At 43.9% G+C, this 15220-nt stretch overlaps 2 protein-coding genes and 1 pseudogene across 2 annotated transcripts in view; 2 read left to right on the forward strand and 1 right to left on the reverse strand.

Annotated features, from left to right (window-relative positions):
• SUMO1 (small ubiquitin like modifier 1) overlaps positions 1-2938 on the forward strand; it is a 42533-nt gene extending 39595 nt beyond the window's left edge. The window contains exon 5 of the mRNA XM_003925643.4: positions 2106-2938. Coding sequence (XP_003925692.1) covers positions 2106-2174 — 69 coding nt within the window. The 3' untranslated portion in view covers positions 2175-2938. The remainder of the gene's footprint in view (positions 1-2105) is intronic.
• The window catches only part of KIAA2012 (KIAA2012 ortholog), a 135926-nt gene continuing 123543 nt past the window's right edge, over positions 2838-15220 (reverse strand). The window contains exons 22-24 of the mRNA XM_074399258.1: positions 14966-15185; positions 8620-8778; positions 2838-5328 (exon numbers count right to left, since the gene is read on the reverse strand). Coding sequence (XP_074255359.1) covers positions 8640-8778; positions 14966-15185 — 359 coding nt within the window. The 3' untranslated portion in view covers positions 2838-5328; positions 8620-8639. The remainder of the gene's footprint in view (positions 5329-8619; positions 8779-14965; positions 15186-15220) is intronic.
• On the forward strand, positions 8945-11692 carry LOC104650998 (DAZ-associated protein 2 pseudogene; annotated as a pseudogene).

Here is a 15220-nt window from a genome sequence, read left to right on the forward strand (position 1 = left end):
TTATTTTTTATTTTTTTTGAGACAGAGTTTCGCTCTTGTTACCCAGGCTGGAGTGCAATGGCGCGATCTCGGCTCACCGCAACCTCCGCCTCCCGGGTTCAGGCAATTCTCCTGCCTCAGCCTCCTGAGTAGCTGGGATTACAGGCACGCGCCACCATGCCCAGCTAATTTTTTTGTATTTTTAGTAGAGACGGGGTTTCACCATGTTGACCAGGATGGTCTCGATCTCTCGACCTCATGATCCACCCGCCTCAGCCTCCCAAAGTGCTGGGATTACAGGCTTGAGCCACCGCGCCCGGCAAGCATCTTTAATAATTATTTAAATATTAATAAATGTGCCACAACCAAGAAGGCTTAACACTAGAGCCATTCAGATCATTTTAGAATCCTAATTCATATCTGTTATGTTTAAATTTCTTATTTTTTTAAACATATTTAATTTTCATAGTCAAAATTCTACACAAAGATGTTACATATAAAATTTAAAACTTTTCGATTAGGCACAGTGATCCACGCCTGTAATCCCAGCACTTTGGGAGGCTGAGGTGGGCTGCATCACTGTTAAGTCAAGAGTTTGAGACCATCCTGGGCAACATGGTGAAACCATGTCTCTACTGAAAATAGAGAAATTAGCTGGCTATGGTGGCATGCGCTTGTAGTACCAGCTACCGGGGAGGCTGAGATGGGAGGATTTGTTGAGCCCAGGATGCTGAGGTTGCAGTGAGCTGAGGTTGAGCCCAGGAGGCCAAGGTTGCAGTGAGCTGAGATTGTGCCATTGTACTCCAGCCTGGGCAACATAATGAGACCCTGTCTCAAAAACAAACAAACAAACAAACAACAAATTAGTAAATATGCTGTCAAACTATCATTTAAACTATTAAATACATGTTTCATTAGATTGAAAAGTTCTTTAACATAGTTGTTAAAAACACCTTTTTTTTTTTTTTTTGAGATGGGGTCTTGCTCTGTTGCCCAAGCTGGAGTGCAGTGGTGTGATCTCGGCTCTCTGTAACCTCTGCCTCCTGGATTCAAGCAATTCTCCTGTCTGCGCTACCCGAGTAGCTGGAACTATAGATATGCGCCACTACACCCGGCTGATTTATATAGTTATAGTAGAGACGGGGTTTCATGATGTTGGCCAGGCTGGTCTTGAACTCCTGACCTTAAGTGATCCATCCACCTCGGCCTGGCCAAGTGCTGGGACTAGAGGCGTGAGCCACCGTGCCCAGCCAACACTTCAGTTTTAAACAGTGAATAACCCTTGGTAGTGAAATTGACTCAGGAAAGTAAGGTGGATAACTCAATAGACAGAATGAGAAGGAAAGACACCTCTGTGTTCTTTAAAGAAAATAGGATTCTTTCTTTTTTTTTTTTTTTTCTGAGATGTAGTCTCCCTCTATCACCCAGGCTGGAGTGCAGTGGTGCAATTTCTGCTCACTGCAACCTCTGCCTCTTGGGTTGAAGTAATTCTCCTGCCTCAGCCTCTCAAGTAGCTGGGATTACAGGCGCCCGCCACCACTCCCAGCTAATTTTTGTATTTTTAGTAGAGATGGGGTTTCACCATATTGGCCAAGATGGTCATGATCTCTTGACTTTGTGATCTGCCCACCTCAACCTCCCAAAGTGCTAAGATTACAGGTGTGAGCCACCGTGCCCAGCCAGGATTCTTTTTTTTCTTTCTTTTTTTTTGAGATGGAGTCTTACTGTGTCACCCAGACTGGAGTGTAGTGGTATGATCTTGGCTCACTGCAACATCTGCCTCCTGGGTTCAAGTGATTCTTCTGTTTCAGTCTTCCAAGTATCTGGAATTACAGGTGTCCAGCTACTTTTTGTATTTTTAATAGAGATGGGGTTTCACCATGTTGGCCAGGCTGGTCTCAAACTCCTGACCTCAAATGATCCACCCTCCTTGGCCTCCCAAGGTGCTGGGATTACAGGCGTGAGCTACCACGCCCGGCCAGAAAGCAGGATTCTTAATCTTAGAGGATTTTAAGTATGGGTCACATTTGGATCTCTTTGCACTTTTAAATCGGTGGCCACATAATTGTAGCCAATTTAAAAACAGTGCTTTTGTATTCTACTAACATTTTTCTTTCCTCTTACAGCTGGGAATGGAGGAAGAAGATGTGATTGAAGTTTATCAGGAACAAACGGGGGGTCATTCAACAGTTTAGATAATCTTTTTATTTTTTTTCTTTTCCCTCAATCCTTTTTTATTTTTAAAACTAGTTCTTTTGTAATGTGGTGTTCAAAACAGAATTGAAAACTGGCACCCCATCTCTTTGAAACATCTGGTAATTTGAATTCTAGTGGTCATTATTCATTATTGTTTGTTTTCATTGTGCTGATTTTTGGTGATCAAGCCTCAGTCCCCTTCATATTGCCCTTTCCTTTTTAAAAATTACGTGTGCACAGAGAGGGCACCTTTTTCAGGACATTGCATTTTCAGGCTTGGGGTGATAAATAAGATCGACCAATGCAAGTGTTCATAATGACTTTCCAATTGGCCCTGATGTTGTAGCATGTGATTGCTTCACTCCTGGACTGTGACTTTCAGTGGGAGATGGAAGTTTTTCAGAGAACTGAACTGTGGAAAAATGACCTTTCCTTAATGAAGCTACTTTTAAAATTTGAGGGTCTGGACCAAAAGAAGAGGAATATCAGGTTGAAGTCAAGATGACAGATAAGGTGAGAGTAACTCCAAAGATGGCTTCACTGAAGAAAAGGCATTTTAAGATTTTTAAAAAATCTTGTCAGAAGATCCCAGAAAAGTTCTAATTTTCATTAGCAATTAATAAAGCTATACATGCAGAAATGAATACAACAGAACACTGCTCTTTTTGATTTTATTTGTACCTTTTTGGCCTGGGATATGGGTTTTAAATGGACATTGTCTGTACCAGCTTCATTAAAATAAACGATATTTGTAAAAATCGTACTAATGCTTATTTTATTTCAATTGTAACGGAAAAAAATGCCTAAAGTAAGGTTTTCTTGCATAGATACTGGAAATTAGTACAAAATTTTTCTTCATTACTGTACAGTGATGATGTTAATGACTGAAGCACTGAAAGTTACTGAAGTGCCTTCTGAATCAAGGATTTAATTAGGGCCACAATTACTTTTTTTAATACTCAGTGTTCTGTTTTTTTTTTTTTTTTTAAACTTGATATTCCTGTATGGAACATACATATGATACAGTTACCTAATCATGTTGAATAAATGGGCATGCCAAAAATTCTTAATTGATTTATATTGATAATTTCCGTTGTTCCTTTACCGCTAAGGCTTGGTATATTTTATATTTTCCTTTTATTTCTCTCTCTCTCTCTCTCTCTCTCTCTCTCTCTCTCTGTGTGTGTGTGTGTGTGTGTGTGTGTAGTTTTTTTTTTTTTTTGAGATGGAGTCTTGCTCTGTCACCCAGGCTGGAGTGCAGTGGTGTGATCGGCTCACAGCAACCTTTGCCTCCCAGGTTTAAGCAATTCTTTTGCCTCACTCTCCGAAGTAGCTGGGACTATAGGTGCGCCACCATGCCTGGCTAATTTTTGTATTTTTAGTAGAGATAGGGTTTCACCATATTGGTCAGGCTGGTCTCGAACTCCTGACCTTGTGATCTGCCCACCTCAGCCTCCCAGAGTGCTGGGATTACAGGCTTGAGCCACTGTGCCTGGCCTGGTTTTCTTTCTTTCCTTTTTTTTCTTTTTTTGAGACGGAGTCTTGCTGTGTCACCAGGCTGGAGTGCAGTGGTGTGATCTCAGCTCACTGCAACCTCTGCCTCCTGGGTTCAAGTGATTCTCCTGCCTCAGCCTCCCAAGTAGCTGGGACTACAGGCGCGTGCCACCACGCCCAGCTAATTTTTGTATTTTTATTAGAGATGGGGTTTCACCATGTTGGCCAGGATGGTCTCCATCTCTTGACCTCGTGATCCGCCCCCCGCAGCCTCCCAAGGTTTTGGGATTACAGGCTTGAGCTACTGCACCTGGTGTGGCCTTATTTATTTATATCTTAAATATTTAAACTTTGTGTAAAAATCAAATCAGATTAGTTTGTTCCTATTAGAGGGCTTAACTTTTATTTTTAATGCTAATGAATCACAGAATTTACTATATCTTTGCATACATACAGTCCAGTTTCATATTATCTCAAATAGAATGTCATCTAACTACTTCAGAAGACCAAATAAAACCCACCTTGAATGCATAAGCTGTAAACTCTTATAGCTTACATACCTACTCAGGTCACCTTTTGAGAAAGAGATTGGTTTGATCTTACAGTTCTTATGTTTGACCCTGACTGAAAAATTATTTGTATGGTGTAAGTTAGAGCTTTTAGATTGTCACTTGATATTTATCCTTGTATTCCTTAAACAGTGACTCGGAACTAGGCCTATTTTAAGAAAATCCTCCAGAGTTGCATATTTCTGTCAAGACTGAAAAACAGATCTGATTGGGTGTTTGAACTATGTGAATCTATAGTGCGGCATCTTTTTTTTTTAGACAGAGTTTCACTCTTGTTGCCCAGGCTGGAGTGCAATGGCGTGATCTAGGCTCACCTCAGCCTTCACATCCCAGGTTCAAGTGATTCTCCTGTCTCAGCCTTCTGAGTAGCTGGGATTACAGGCATGTACCACCACGCCCGGCTACTTTTTGTATTTTTAGTAGAGACAGGGTTTCTTCATGTTGGTCAGGCTGGTCGTGAACTCCTGACTAACAGGTGTGAGCCACCATGCCAGCCAGTTTGGTATCTCAATTTCGTTTGCATCTCTAAATGTCTGAAGGCCCTCAGGATTTAGGTGGTGTGATTTAGCTACTGGGGAAATAATTTTCTTGTTTTTAGTTTTTTGGATTCTTCTAAACGCACTGCACTCTGTTAACTTAAACGTGTTTATCTGATTAGCAGTGCTGATAAATAGGCATTTCACAGCAAAAATTTTAACACATTATCAGATTTCTTTTTTTTTTTTTTGAGACGGAGTTTTGCTCTTGTTACCCAGGCTGGAGTGCAATGGCGCGATCTCGGCTCACCGCAACCTCCGCCTCCTGGGTTCAGGCAATTCTCCTGCCTCAGCCTTCTGAGTAGCTTGGATTACAGGCATGTGCCACTATGCCCAGCTACTTTTTTGTATTTTTAGTAGAGACGGGATTTCACCATATTGACCAGGATGGTCTCGATCTCTTGACCTCGTGATCCACCCGCCTCGGCCTCCCAAAGTGCTGGGATTACAGGCTTGAGCCACGGCGCCCGGCCACATTATCAGATTTCTTAAAGGACCTTGAATAAAATTTAGTGAAGCCACTCTTATCTGGTGCTTGACTGCAATGTCTAAATCTGTAAAAGAAGGGAGAAACTAAAGTCAGCAATGGTAATTTCCCCCACAAGGATGATTTCCTTGTGTTTGTGCTGTTGTGGGTTGAATTATTTGAGATGTTCCTTTCTTACTGATTAAGTACTGTTGAATGAATTGATTGAATGAATGAATGTGGAGTTAAGGTCCACAAGCTTGAGAAAATGGCTTTTTGTTGTTGTTGTTGTTGTTGTTGTTTTGAGACGGAGTTTCACTCTTGTTACCCAGGCTGGAGTGCAATGGCGCGATCTCGGCTCACCGCAACCTCCGCCTCCTGGGTTCAAGCAATTCTCCTGCCTCAGCCTCCTGAGTAGTTGGGATTACAGGCACGCGCCACCATGCCCGGCTAATTTTTTGTATTTTTAGTAGAGACAGGGTTTCACCATGTTGACCAGGATGGTCTCGATCTCTTGACCTCGTGATCCACCCGCCTCAGCCTCCCAAAGTGCTGGGATTACAGGCTTGCGCCACTGCGCCTGGCTAAATAACATTCTTTTATATAACTCGTATGCTAAAAATATCTTTCATCATCCATTTTGTTAAAGGGATATTTTATTAAATTTTTTTTCTTTATTTTTATTTTTTGTATTTTCTGGTGGTTTTTTTTTGGTGTTTTTTTTTTTTTTTTTTTTTTTTTTGGAGACGGAGTTTCACTCTTGTTACCCAGGCTGGAGTGCAATGGCGCGATCTCGGCTCACCGCAACCTCTGCCTCCTGGGTTCAAGCAATTCTCCTGCCTCAGCCTCCTGAGTAGCTGGGATTACAGGCACACGCCACCATGCCCAGCTTATTTTTTGTAGTTTTAGTAGAGACGGGGTTTCACCATGTTGACCAGGATGGTCTCGATCTCTTGACCTCGTGATCCACCCGCCTCAGCCTCCCAAAGTGCTGGGATTACAGGCTTGAGCCACCGCGCCCGGCTTTTTTGGTGTTTTTAAAAATACGTATTTTTTTCTTTTTTTCTTTATTTTATTATTTATTTTATTAAATATTAAAAGAGCGATGTTAAAGATAAATATCTAATCCAGGCTCATCCTGGGCCTGGCACAGTGGCTTGTGCCTGTGACCCAGCACTTTGGAAGGCTGAAGCAGGCAGATCAGTCAAACCCAGGAGTTTGAGACCAGCCTGAGCAACATGACAAAACCCTGTCTGTACTAAAAATACACAAATTAGCCAAATGTGGTGGTGCATGCCTGTAGTCCCAGCTACTTGGAAGGCTGAGATGGGAGGATTGCTTGAGCCCGCGAGGTCAAGACAGCAGTGAGCTGTGATTGTGCCACTGCACTCTACCTTGGGCTACAGAGTGAGACTGTTTAAAAAAAAAAAAAAAAAAAATCCTGGTAGAATCAATAATTTTTCTTTCTTTCTTTTTTTTTTTTTTTTTGAGACGGAGTTTCGCTCTTGTTACCCAGGCTGGAGTGCAATGGCGCGATCTCGGCTCACCGCAACCTCCGCCTCCTGGGTTCAGGCAATTCTCTTGCCTCAGCCTCCTGAGTAGCTGGGATTACACGCACGCGCCGCCATGCCCAGCTAATTTTTTTTGTATTTTTAGTAGAGACGGGTTTCACCATGTAGACCAGGATGGTCTCGATCTCTTGACCTTGTGATCCACCCGCCTCGGCCTCCCAAAGTACTGGGATTACAGGCTTGAGCCACCGCGCCCGGCAATAATTTTTCAATTGGAGAAATTTTGTGGTGGTTAATTCTTCAAGGCACGGGGGCTAAAACTCAAGGTTTATTAATGTTCAGGGCTCTAGAATAATGCTGCCTAATATAATTTCCTGTCATGGAAATATTCTACATCTGTGCTGTACAGTACAGTAGCCAGTAGCCACATATCACCACTGAGCACTTGAAATGGGGCTGTTGTGACTGAAGAAGGTTTTAACAAATTAAAATAGCTACATAAGCTGGTGCTGTGTTACTCAACAGTGCAGCTCTAGAATATATACTTTGAGGATATGAGAGTGGCCTCACAAAACAGCTCATTTTGCTGAAATCAACATTTATCAAGTGATTACAAATATACAAGAATGACCTCACAAAACAGCTCATTTTGCTGAAATCAACATTTATCAAGTGATTACAAATATACATTGTTCTTTTTTTTTTTTTTTTTTTTGAGACGGAGTTTCGCTCTTGTTACCCAGGCTGGAGTGCAATGGCGTGATCTCGGCTCACCGCAACCTCCGCCTTCTGGGTTCAGGCAATTCTCCTGCCTCAGCCTCCCGAGTAGCTGGGATTACAGGCACACGCCACCATGCCCAGCTAATTTTTTGTATTTTTAGTAGAGACGGGGTTTCACCATGTTGACCAGGATGGTCTTGATCTCTCGACCTCGTGATCCACCCGCCTCGGCCTCCCAAAGTGCTGGGATTACAGGCGTGAGCCACCGCGCCCGGACACAAATATACATTGTTTTAAATAGACATTAAGTTTTAGATCCTTAGGGTAAAATGGTTGTGGTTTTGCTTTACAGAGAGATGTATAATAAAGTTTCCTAACATATATTTGAATATATAAATTAGTTTCTCTGAGCTAATTCAAAATTATTTGCATTACACAATTTTCATTTATCTGCAACTCTTTCAGACACATTAACTGAAATGAAATACTTTGACTATCTTAAGACCATGTTAGTGTTTCAGACTAAAATTATGGGCAGTTTTAGGCACCAAGGCTTCTGGATTTATATGGTTCTGGAGAAATAAAGGATTTAGGTGAATGAAGAGTTCAATTGGGTTGAACAAAGTGGTGTGAGTTGTTGAGGGGTGGTGGAAATGGAGGTTTCAGAGTAAAGAATGTCTTAGGTTGCGTTGAGGTTAACCAGATGAATTGGAACTAAATGGGGTGAGGATGAAACTGTGTGTGTGTGTGGGAGGTGGGGAGGGGATGCAGTGGGGGAGGCACTGGGACAGGATGAAACTTCTTTTAAGAGACAGGGTCTCACTCTCGCCCAGGCTGCAGTATAGTGGCACCATCATAGCTCAGCGCAGCCTGGAACTCCTAGGCTCAAGCGATCCTCTTGCTTCAGCCTCCTGAGTAGCTGGGATTACAGGCACACCCCACCATGCCTGGCTAATTGAAATTTTTTTTTTTATAAAGATGGAGTTTCCACTATGTTGCCTGGGATGGTCTCGAACTCCTGGCCTCAGGCAAGCATCCCCCCTCAGCCTCCCAAAATGTTGGGATTACACGCATGAGCCACCATGCCTGGCCCTTGGAACTTTATTATAAAGGGAAGTTTCTCTTTTTGTCACCACCTCCCAACTTACTCTTCAGTTTTCTTCTAGCGTTAAGGCCTGGGTATTTGTAGGAACTGGAAATAAGAGTAAACCCATGGTCTGGAAATGTTGTGTGTCCACTGCAGGCTACTGGCTTCTTTACGGAGTTCTTGATGGAATTGAAGATGTTTCTCCAAAGCAGCTTTTTGCCTAAGGAGACAACCCCACCCCAATCACAATAATTATTAAGCACCCTAGAAATTGTCCTTATAAGCTAGCTGGATAACTTTAGATTTGAATAATTATCAATTAGACTTGGGGCTGTTGATCTTGGATTTTAGCGGAAGATCAAACTCTTCATTTAGTAAATTTACATATGAGGTTTACAGTACCACGAGCCTCCTATTGGAAAAGTAAAAGGAAAGGTAGAACTCGCAGTGGTTTTTTTTGAGACGGAGTCTCACTTTGTTGCCCAGGCTGGAGTGCAGTGGCACTATCTTAGCTCATTGAAACCTTCACCTTCCGGGTTCAAGCGATTCTTCTGCCTCAGCCTCCCGAGTAACTGGGACTACAGGTGCATGCCACCACACCTGGCTAATTTTTGTAGTTTTAGTAGAGGCAGGGTTTCGCCATATTGGCCAGGCTGGCGTTGAACTCCTGACCTCATGATCTGCCCGCCTCATCCTCCCAAAGGGCTGCGATTACAGGTGTGAGCCACTGTGGCGGGCCAACTCCATTCTTTTTTTTTTTTTTGAGACGGAGTTTCGCTCTTGTTACCCAGGCTGGAGTGCAATGATGTGATCTCGGCTCACCGCAAACTCCGCCTCCTGGGTTCAGGCAATTCTCCTACCTCAGCCTCCTGAGTAGCTGGGATTACAGGCACACGCCACCATGCCCGGCTAATTTTTTGTATTTTTAGTAGAGACGGGGTTTCACCATGTTGACCAGGATGGTCTCGGTCTCTTGACCTCGTGATCCACCCGCCTTGGCCTCCCAAAGTGCTGGGATTACAGGCTTGAGCCACCGCACCCGGCCCAACTCCATTCTTATACTGCTGAAAAGGACTCCCTCGTTTTAAGAGATGAAGAAAGGGCCAGGTGCAGTGGTTTATGCCTGTAATCCCAGCACTTTGGGAGGCTGGGGCGGGCAGATGGGCCAGGTGTTTGAGATTAGCCTGAGCAACATGGTGAAACCCCATCTCTACTAAAAATTCAAAAACTGGGAGGCAGCGCCACTCAGGTGTTGAGTGATGTTAGGCAGAGGGACTGTCACGTGACACAGAAGTGGCTCTGAACAGAAAGGATGAAAAAAATGGTCCCCACAATGCCAGTATGAACCGGACCTGCAGCCACTGTGAACAGCAAAGGTCAGTATCCAACACAGCCAACCTACCCTGTGCAGCCTCCTGGGAATCCTTGCATATTCCTCAGGCTCCACCCTATACTGATGCTCCACCTGCCTACTCAGAGCTCTGATCTGAGCACTGTGCACCCAGGGGCTGCCATAGTCCCACCATGTCAGCTGCATTTCCTGGAGCCTCTCTGTATCTTCCCATGGCCCAGTCTGTGGCTGTTGGGCCTTTGGTTCCACAATCCCCATGGCTTATTATCCAGTGGGTCCCATCTATCCAGCTGGCTCTACAGGGCTGGTGGAAGGAGAGTATGATGCCGGTGCCAGATTTGGAGCTGGGCTACCACTGGCAACACTCCTCCTACACCTCCTGGATGCCCTCCCAATGCTGCTCAGCTTGGAGTCAAGCAGAAGCCAGTGTCCTTGTAACTAAGCAGAAGGGAAACTCCTTCATGGGTGGTTCAGATGGTGGCTACACCATCTGCTGAGGAACCAAGGCTACCTTTGTGCCAGGAATGACGTCACATACCTTCAGCACTTCTCACAATGTAACTGCTTTAGTCATATTAACCTAAAGTTGCAGTTTAGACACATGTTGTTGGGGTGTCTTTCTGGTGCCTAAACTTTCAGGCACTTTTCAAATTTAATAAGGAACCATGTAATGGTGGGTATCTCCCTAAAGCATTTTGAGGTAGGGAAGGTAACCATTCATAAAATAAATGTGGGTGAAGCCGCCCTAAGGATCTTCCTTTAATTTCTCTGGAGTAATAGCGTACCATACTGCTCTTTGAGTTTGGTAATAAAACATCAAATTAGGATTAAAGGGAACTTAGATCTTCCCAAGAATTAAAGTTGCCAAATTATTCTGATTGGTCTTTAATCTCCTTTAAGTTTTTGATTTATATTGTTGTAAATGGAACCCATTAGTTGTCCCCATCTTCCTTTCCATCCCTTGCCCCACCCATCCCATCTCCAACCTTAGTCTTCCACTTCCTCCTGCCAGTCTCCATTGAATCAACGGTGCAGGACAGAAAGCCAGTCAGACTAATTTCCTCCTTTCCTCAAACTTCTTCCCACTTGTCATCTTTTAACTAGTCTTTCACAAGGATCCTCTGAAACCTGCTATGTGCCCCAAGCACAGATCCTGTTACTTCTGCTGCTTTCATAGCTCCTCAGGCAATAGTGGAGGGTGCCTTTTGGACCAGGCGTCCCTAAATGTTTTACACAGGGGGCCAGTTCACTGTCCCTCAGACCGTTGGAGGGCCGCCACATACTGTGCTCCTCTCACTGACCACCAATGAAAGAGGTGCCCCTTCCTGAAGTGCGGCGGGGGGCCGGATAAATGGCCTCAGGGGGTCGCATGCGGCCCGCGGGCCATAGTTTGGGGACGCCTGTTTTGGACCCTCTTCATAGGTTGTGTCTGCACACATGAACCTAACCCAAATTTGCTTTGGTACGAGATTAAACTGAGCTATGTTTAACAAATGTTATCGTGCAAACTGGTCTGTGAACAACAGTTGGTTTAAAATATGAGGGGCAAGGAGGAGGATGCATTTCAAAGGCCTGATTGATGTGTTTAGAGCCAAATTAAGAGGAGTTTTCACATCAAAAATTGGTTACTATTTTTTGTCAGAGTATCTGATGCAGCTACTGATTCAGCTCCCCAAAATTCCTAGACTGGGTTAATAGGGTCATATTGTGAATGCCTCACTACTAAATGACTTGAGTCCAGTGAGAAATCTCATTACGGTTAAGAATATTCCAAGGATCCTTAATCATTTGAGTTTTGTTTTCTGAAATTGGATTTTATTTTTTCTTAAAATTTCAGTTCATCTAAATTGTGTGTTCTGTACATGTGATGTTTGACTGTACCATTGACTGTTATGGAAGTTCAGCATTGTATGTCTCTGCCTACACTGTTGTGTGTTTAACTTGTGGATTTTTTATACTAAAAATGTTGAATACAGACTATTTTGAAGATCTGAAAAAAAAAATACAAAAACTAGCCAACCTGGTGGCTCCCTACCAGCTACTCGGGAGGCTAAGGCACGAATCTCTTGAATCTGGGAGCTGGAGGTTGCCGTGAGCTGAGATTGTGTCCCTGCACTCCAGCCTGGGCAACAGAGTGAGACTCTTTCTCAAAAGAAAAAAGGGGGGTCGGGTGAGAAAACAGGCCAGAGAAGTTAAAGTACCTGGGCCAGTGTCACACAGTGAAGATGAAATAAAGCCAGTTGATGTGAAATTCTCCTGAGTCTTGGTAGAGTGAGGCTCTTCTCCTCATCCCTTTAGTTAGTTGTTTTTCTGCTTTCAGCTACTTGGACTATACTTATAAATTGCTCAGCTTTGCCTTGGATGACTGTCAGTTTCCTTCTCGTGGAAAGTTGGAACTCCTAATAGTTAGCTTGTGGTCTCAATATTTAGGAACGTAATTCTGCTGCCATGGTACATGGAATAGATAATTTTGAAATGAAGTGAGGGCTTGCCTAATGATCCATTTTGTAATTCACCTAACAGCTGAGCAACGTCCAGAGGAGGAAGAACTCAAGGTTAGTAGACAACCTTGAAATCGAGTTGCACTGGCTGCCTTCTCTTTTTGGTCCCCTAAAGAGTATTTATCATCTTAGATTCAGCTTAAGTTGTGGACAGATATTTGAAGGGGAAAAGTATTTACAGTTAAGGTTGGAATCACATGCTTTTCGGGGTTGTGCCTCTTTACCTTTCAACTTTGGTGGTTCTAAAGAGGGACAGTTATTAGTTACTTTCTCTAAGGAGGAGAAGTTCATGATGTAGCAACTATAGCGGTCCTAGCTTTTTAAGTCAATTGAAATACATACCTCAGTTTTTATTATCAGTAAGATGCAATGATAATCAGTATTATAGGAGAATAAAGGGGGGAAACCCTGATGACTTTGTTTCTGTGCCTTTTCTTCTAACAAGGCCCTCATTTTAGATCTGGTCTTGGCCTGTGTCCCTAACTTCATCTGGAAGTATCCTTTGCCCTTTGTCCCCTTCATTCCATCCATACTGTCTTTTATTCTTCCAACATGGCAGCCTCATTTCTTTCTTCAGACCTTTATACTTACTGTTTACATGCTGGGATCTTTTTCTCCCAGATGTTTATGTGACTCTTTGTCATTCAAGTTTCACCATATATGACACTTCTTCTGAGAGGTCTTGTCCTGGTTAACCAATTAAAATAAGCCACATGCAGTTCTATCACATCTTTTTTTCTTTCTTCCTCACTCTTGTCGCCCAGGCTGGAGTGCAATGGCTTGATCTTGGCTCACTGCCTCTGCCTCCCACGTTCAAGTGATTTTCCTGTCTCAGCCTCCCAAGTAGCTGGGATGACAGGTGCCCGCTACTACACCCAGCTAATTTTTGTATTTTTAGTAGAGATGGGGTTTGAACATGTTGACCAGACTGGTCTCGAACTGCGGACCTCAGGTGATCCACCCGCCTCGATCTCCCAAAGTGCTAGTATTACAGATGTGAACCACCATGCCTGCCCTTGTTTTTTTTTTTTTTTTAAAAAGAGTCTTGCTCATGGAGTACAGTGACTTGATCTTGGCTCACTGTAGCCTTGACCTCCCAGACAATTTTCTGATCCAACTCTCAAATCTGTGATTGTGAGGGACTCCCTGTGAGAAATTTTGCAAATGTCTCTTGTATAGCTGGGACCACAGGCATTCACCACCATACCCGGGTAATTATTTATTTATTTTTTTTGGTAGGAATGGGAGTCTCACTTTGTTGCCTAGGCTGGTCTTGAACTCCTGAGCTCAAGGGATTCGAAGTGATTCTCTTGCCTTTATCTCCCAAAGTGCTAGAATTACACATGTGAGCCACTGTGCCGGCGTCCTATCACATTTAAAAATTTTTTCTGCTGGGCGCGGTGGCTCAAGCCTGTAATCCCAGCACTTTGGGAGGCCGAGGCGGGTGGATCACGAGGTCAAGAGATCAAGACCATCCTGGTCAACATGGTGAAACCCCGTCTCTACTAAAAATACAAAAAAATTAGCTGGGCATGGTGGCACGTGCCTGTAATCCCAGCTACTCAGGAGGCTGAGGCAGGAGAATTGCCTGAACCCAGGAGGCGAAGGTTGCGGTGAGCCGAGATCGTGCCATTGCACTCCAGCCAGGGTAACAAGAGCGAAACTCCGTCTCAAAAAAAAAAAAAAAAAAAAAAAAAAAAAAAAAAAAAAATTCTGCATAGCATTTATTGCCGGCTTTAAAAAGTCTTCGTTGGCCTGGTACGGTGGCTCATGCCTGTAATCCCAGCACTTAGGGAGGCCAAGGCGGGTGGATTATGAGGTCGGGAGTTCAAGACCAGCCTGGCCAATATGGTGAAACCTCGTCTCTACTAAAAATACAAAGATTAGTTGGGCATCTCAGCACATGCCTATAATCCCAACCACTCGGGAGGCTGAGGCAGGAGAATAGCTTGAACCAGGACCTGGGAGGTGGACATTGCAGTGAGCTGAGATTGCGCCATTGCACTCCAGTCTGGGCTACAGAGTGAGACTCTGTCTAAAAAAAAAAAAAAAAAAGTCTTTGTTTAGAGTTTGTCCCCACCCTGCCCCTAGAATGTAAATGCGATGGGAGGAGCCATCTTCTCTGTCTTTCATACTCCTGAATTCCTAGTGTCTGTAACAGTGTTTGGCACATAACAGGCACTCAGTAGATACCAAGGAAGGCAATGGGTATGGAATTAGGGGGTCTTAGATCTGGTCTTGGCATTGTTCCTAAGTCACTGTTTGTTCATGATCAAGATCCTTTTCCTCTTTGGGACATGCCTTTTTCATCTATAAACTAGACGATTGAGGTGGATCTCTCTAAACTCCCTTGTAGCTTCAGTATAGCTTCTTTAAGCCATAGAGGAATCGATATTTGCAGCAAAAGAATCCCTCTATGCCTTTCCGCCTTCCAAACCATGCCTGGGGTGGGGGAACTTTTCTTGTCCAAAGGCAGCGCAAGGCTAGCATTAGCGCTGGACAGTGAAGCCCTTGAACAACCCCCCAATGGCAACTGTTGCCCAAATGTCCAGTACCTGGCCTGTTCCTGGGCTTGTTTTGTGGCTTCTTCCAGAGCCAGTCTAGCTGCTTCCTCTTCCTTTTGCCTCCTCTCCTCTGCCTCCAGCCGAGCCTTCTCTTCCGCTTCCTGTTTCCGCTGCTGGTACTCCAGTCTTTCCTCTTCAGCCATTTCCATCAGGCGTTTTTGTTCTTCTGCTAACTGCATTTCCAATTCCCTTTGCCTTTGCTTCTCTGCCTCTGGAGAATAGAAAAGAGGGTGGGCTCAGCAGGGA

The sequence above is a fragment of the Saimiri boliviensis genome, chromosome 5, assembly GCF_048565385.1.
Source record: "Saimiri boliviensis isolate mSaiBol1 chromosome 5, mSaiBol1.pri, whole genome shotgun sequence".
NCBI classification, from domain to species: Eukaryota; Metazoa; Chordata; class Mammalia; order Primates; family Cebidae; genus Saimiri; species Saimiri boliviensis.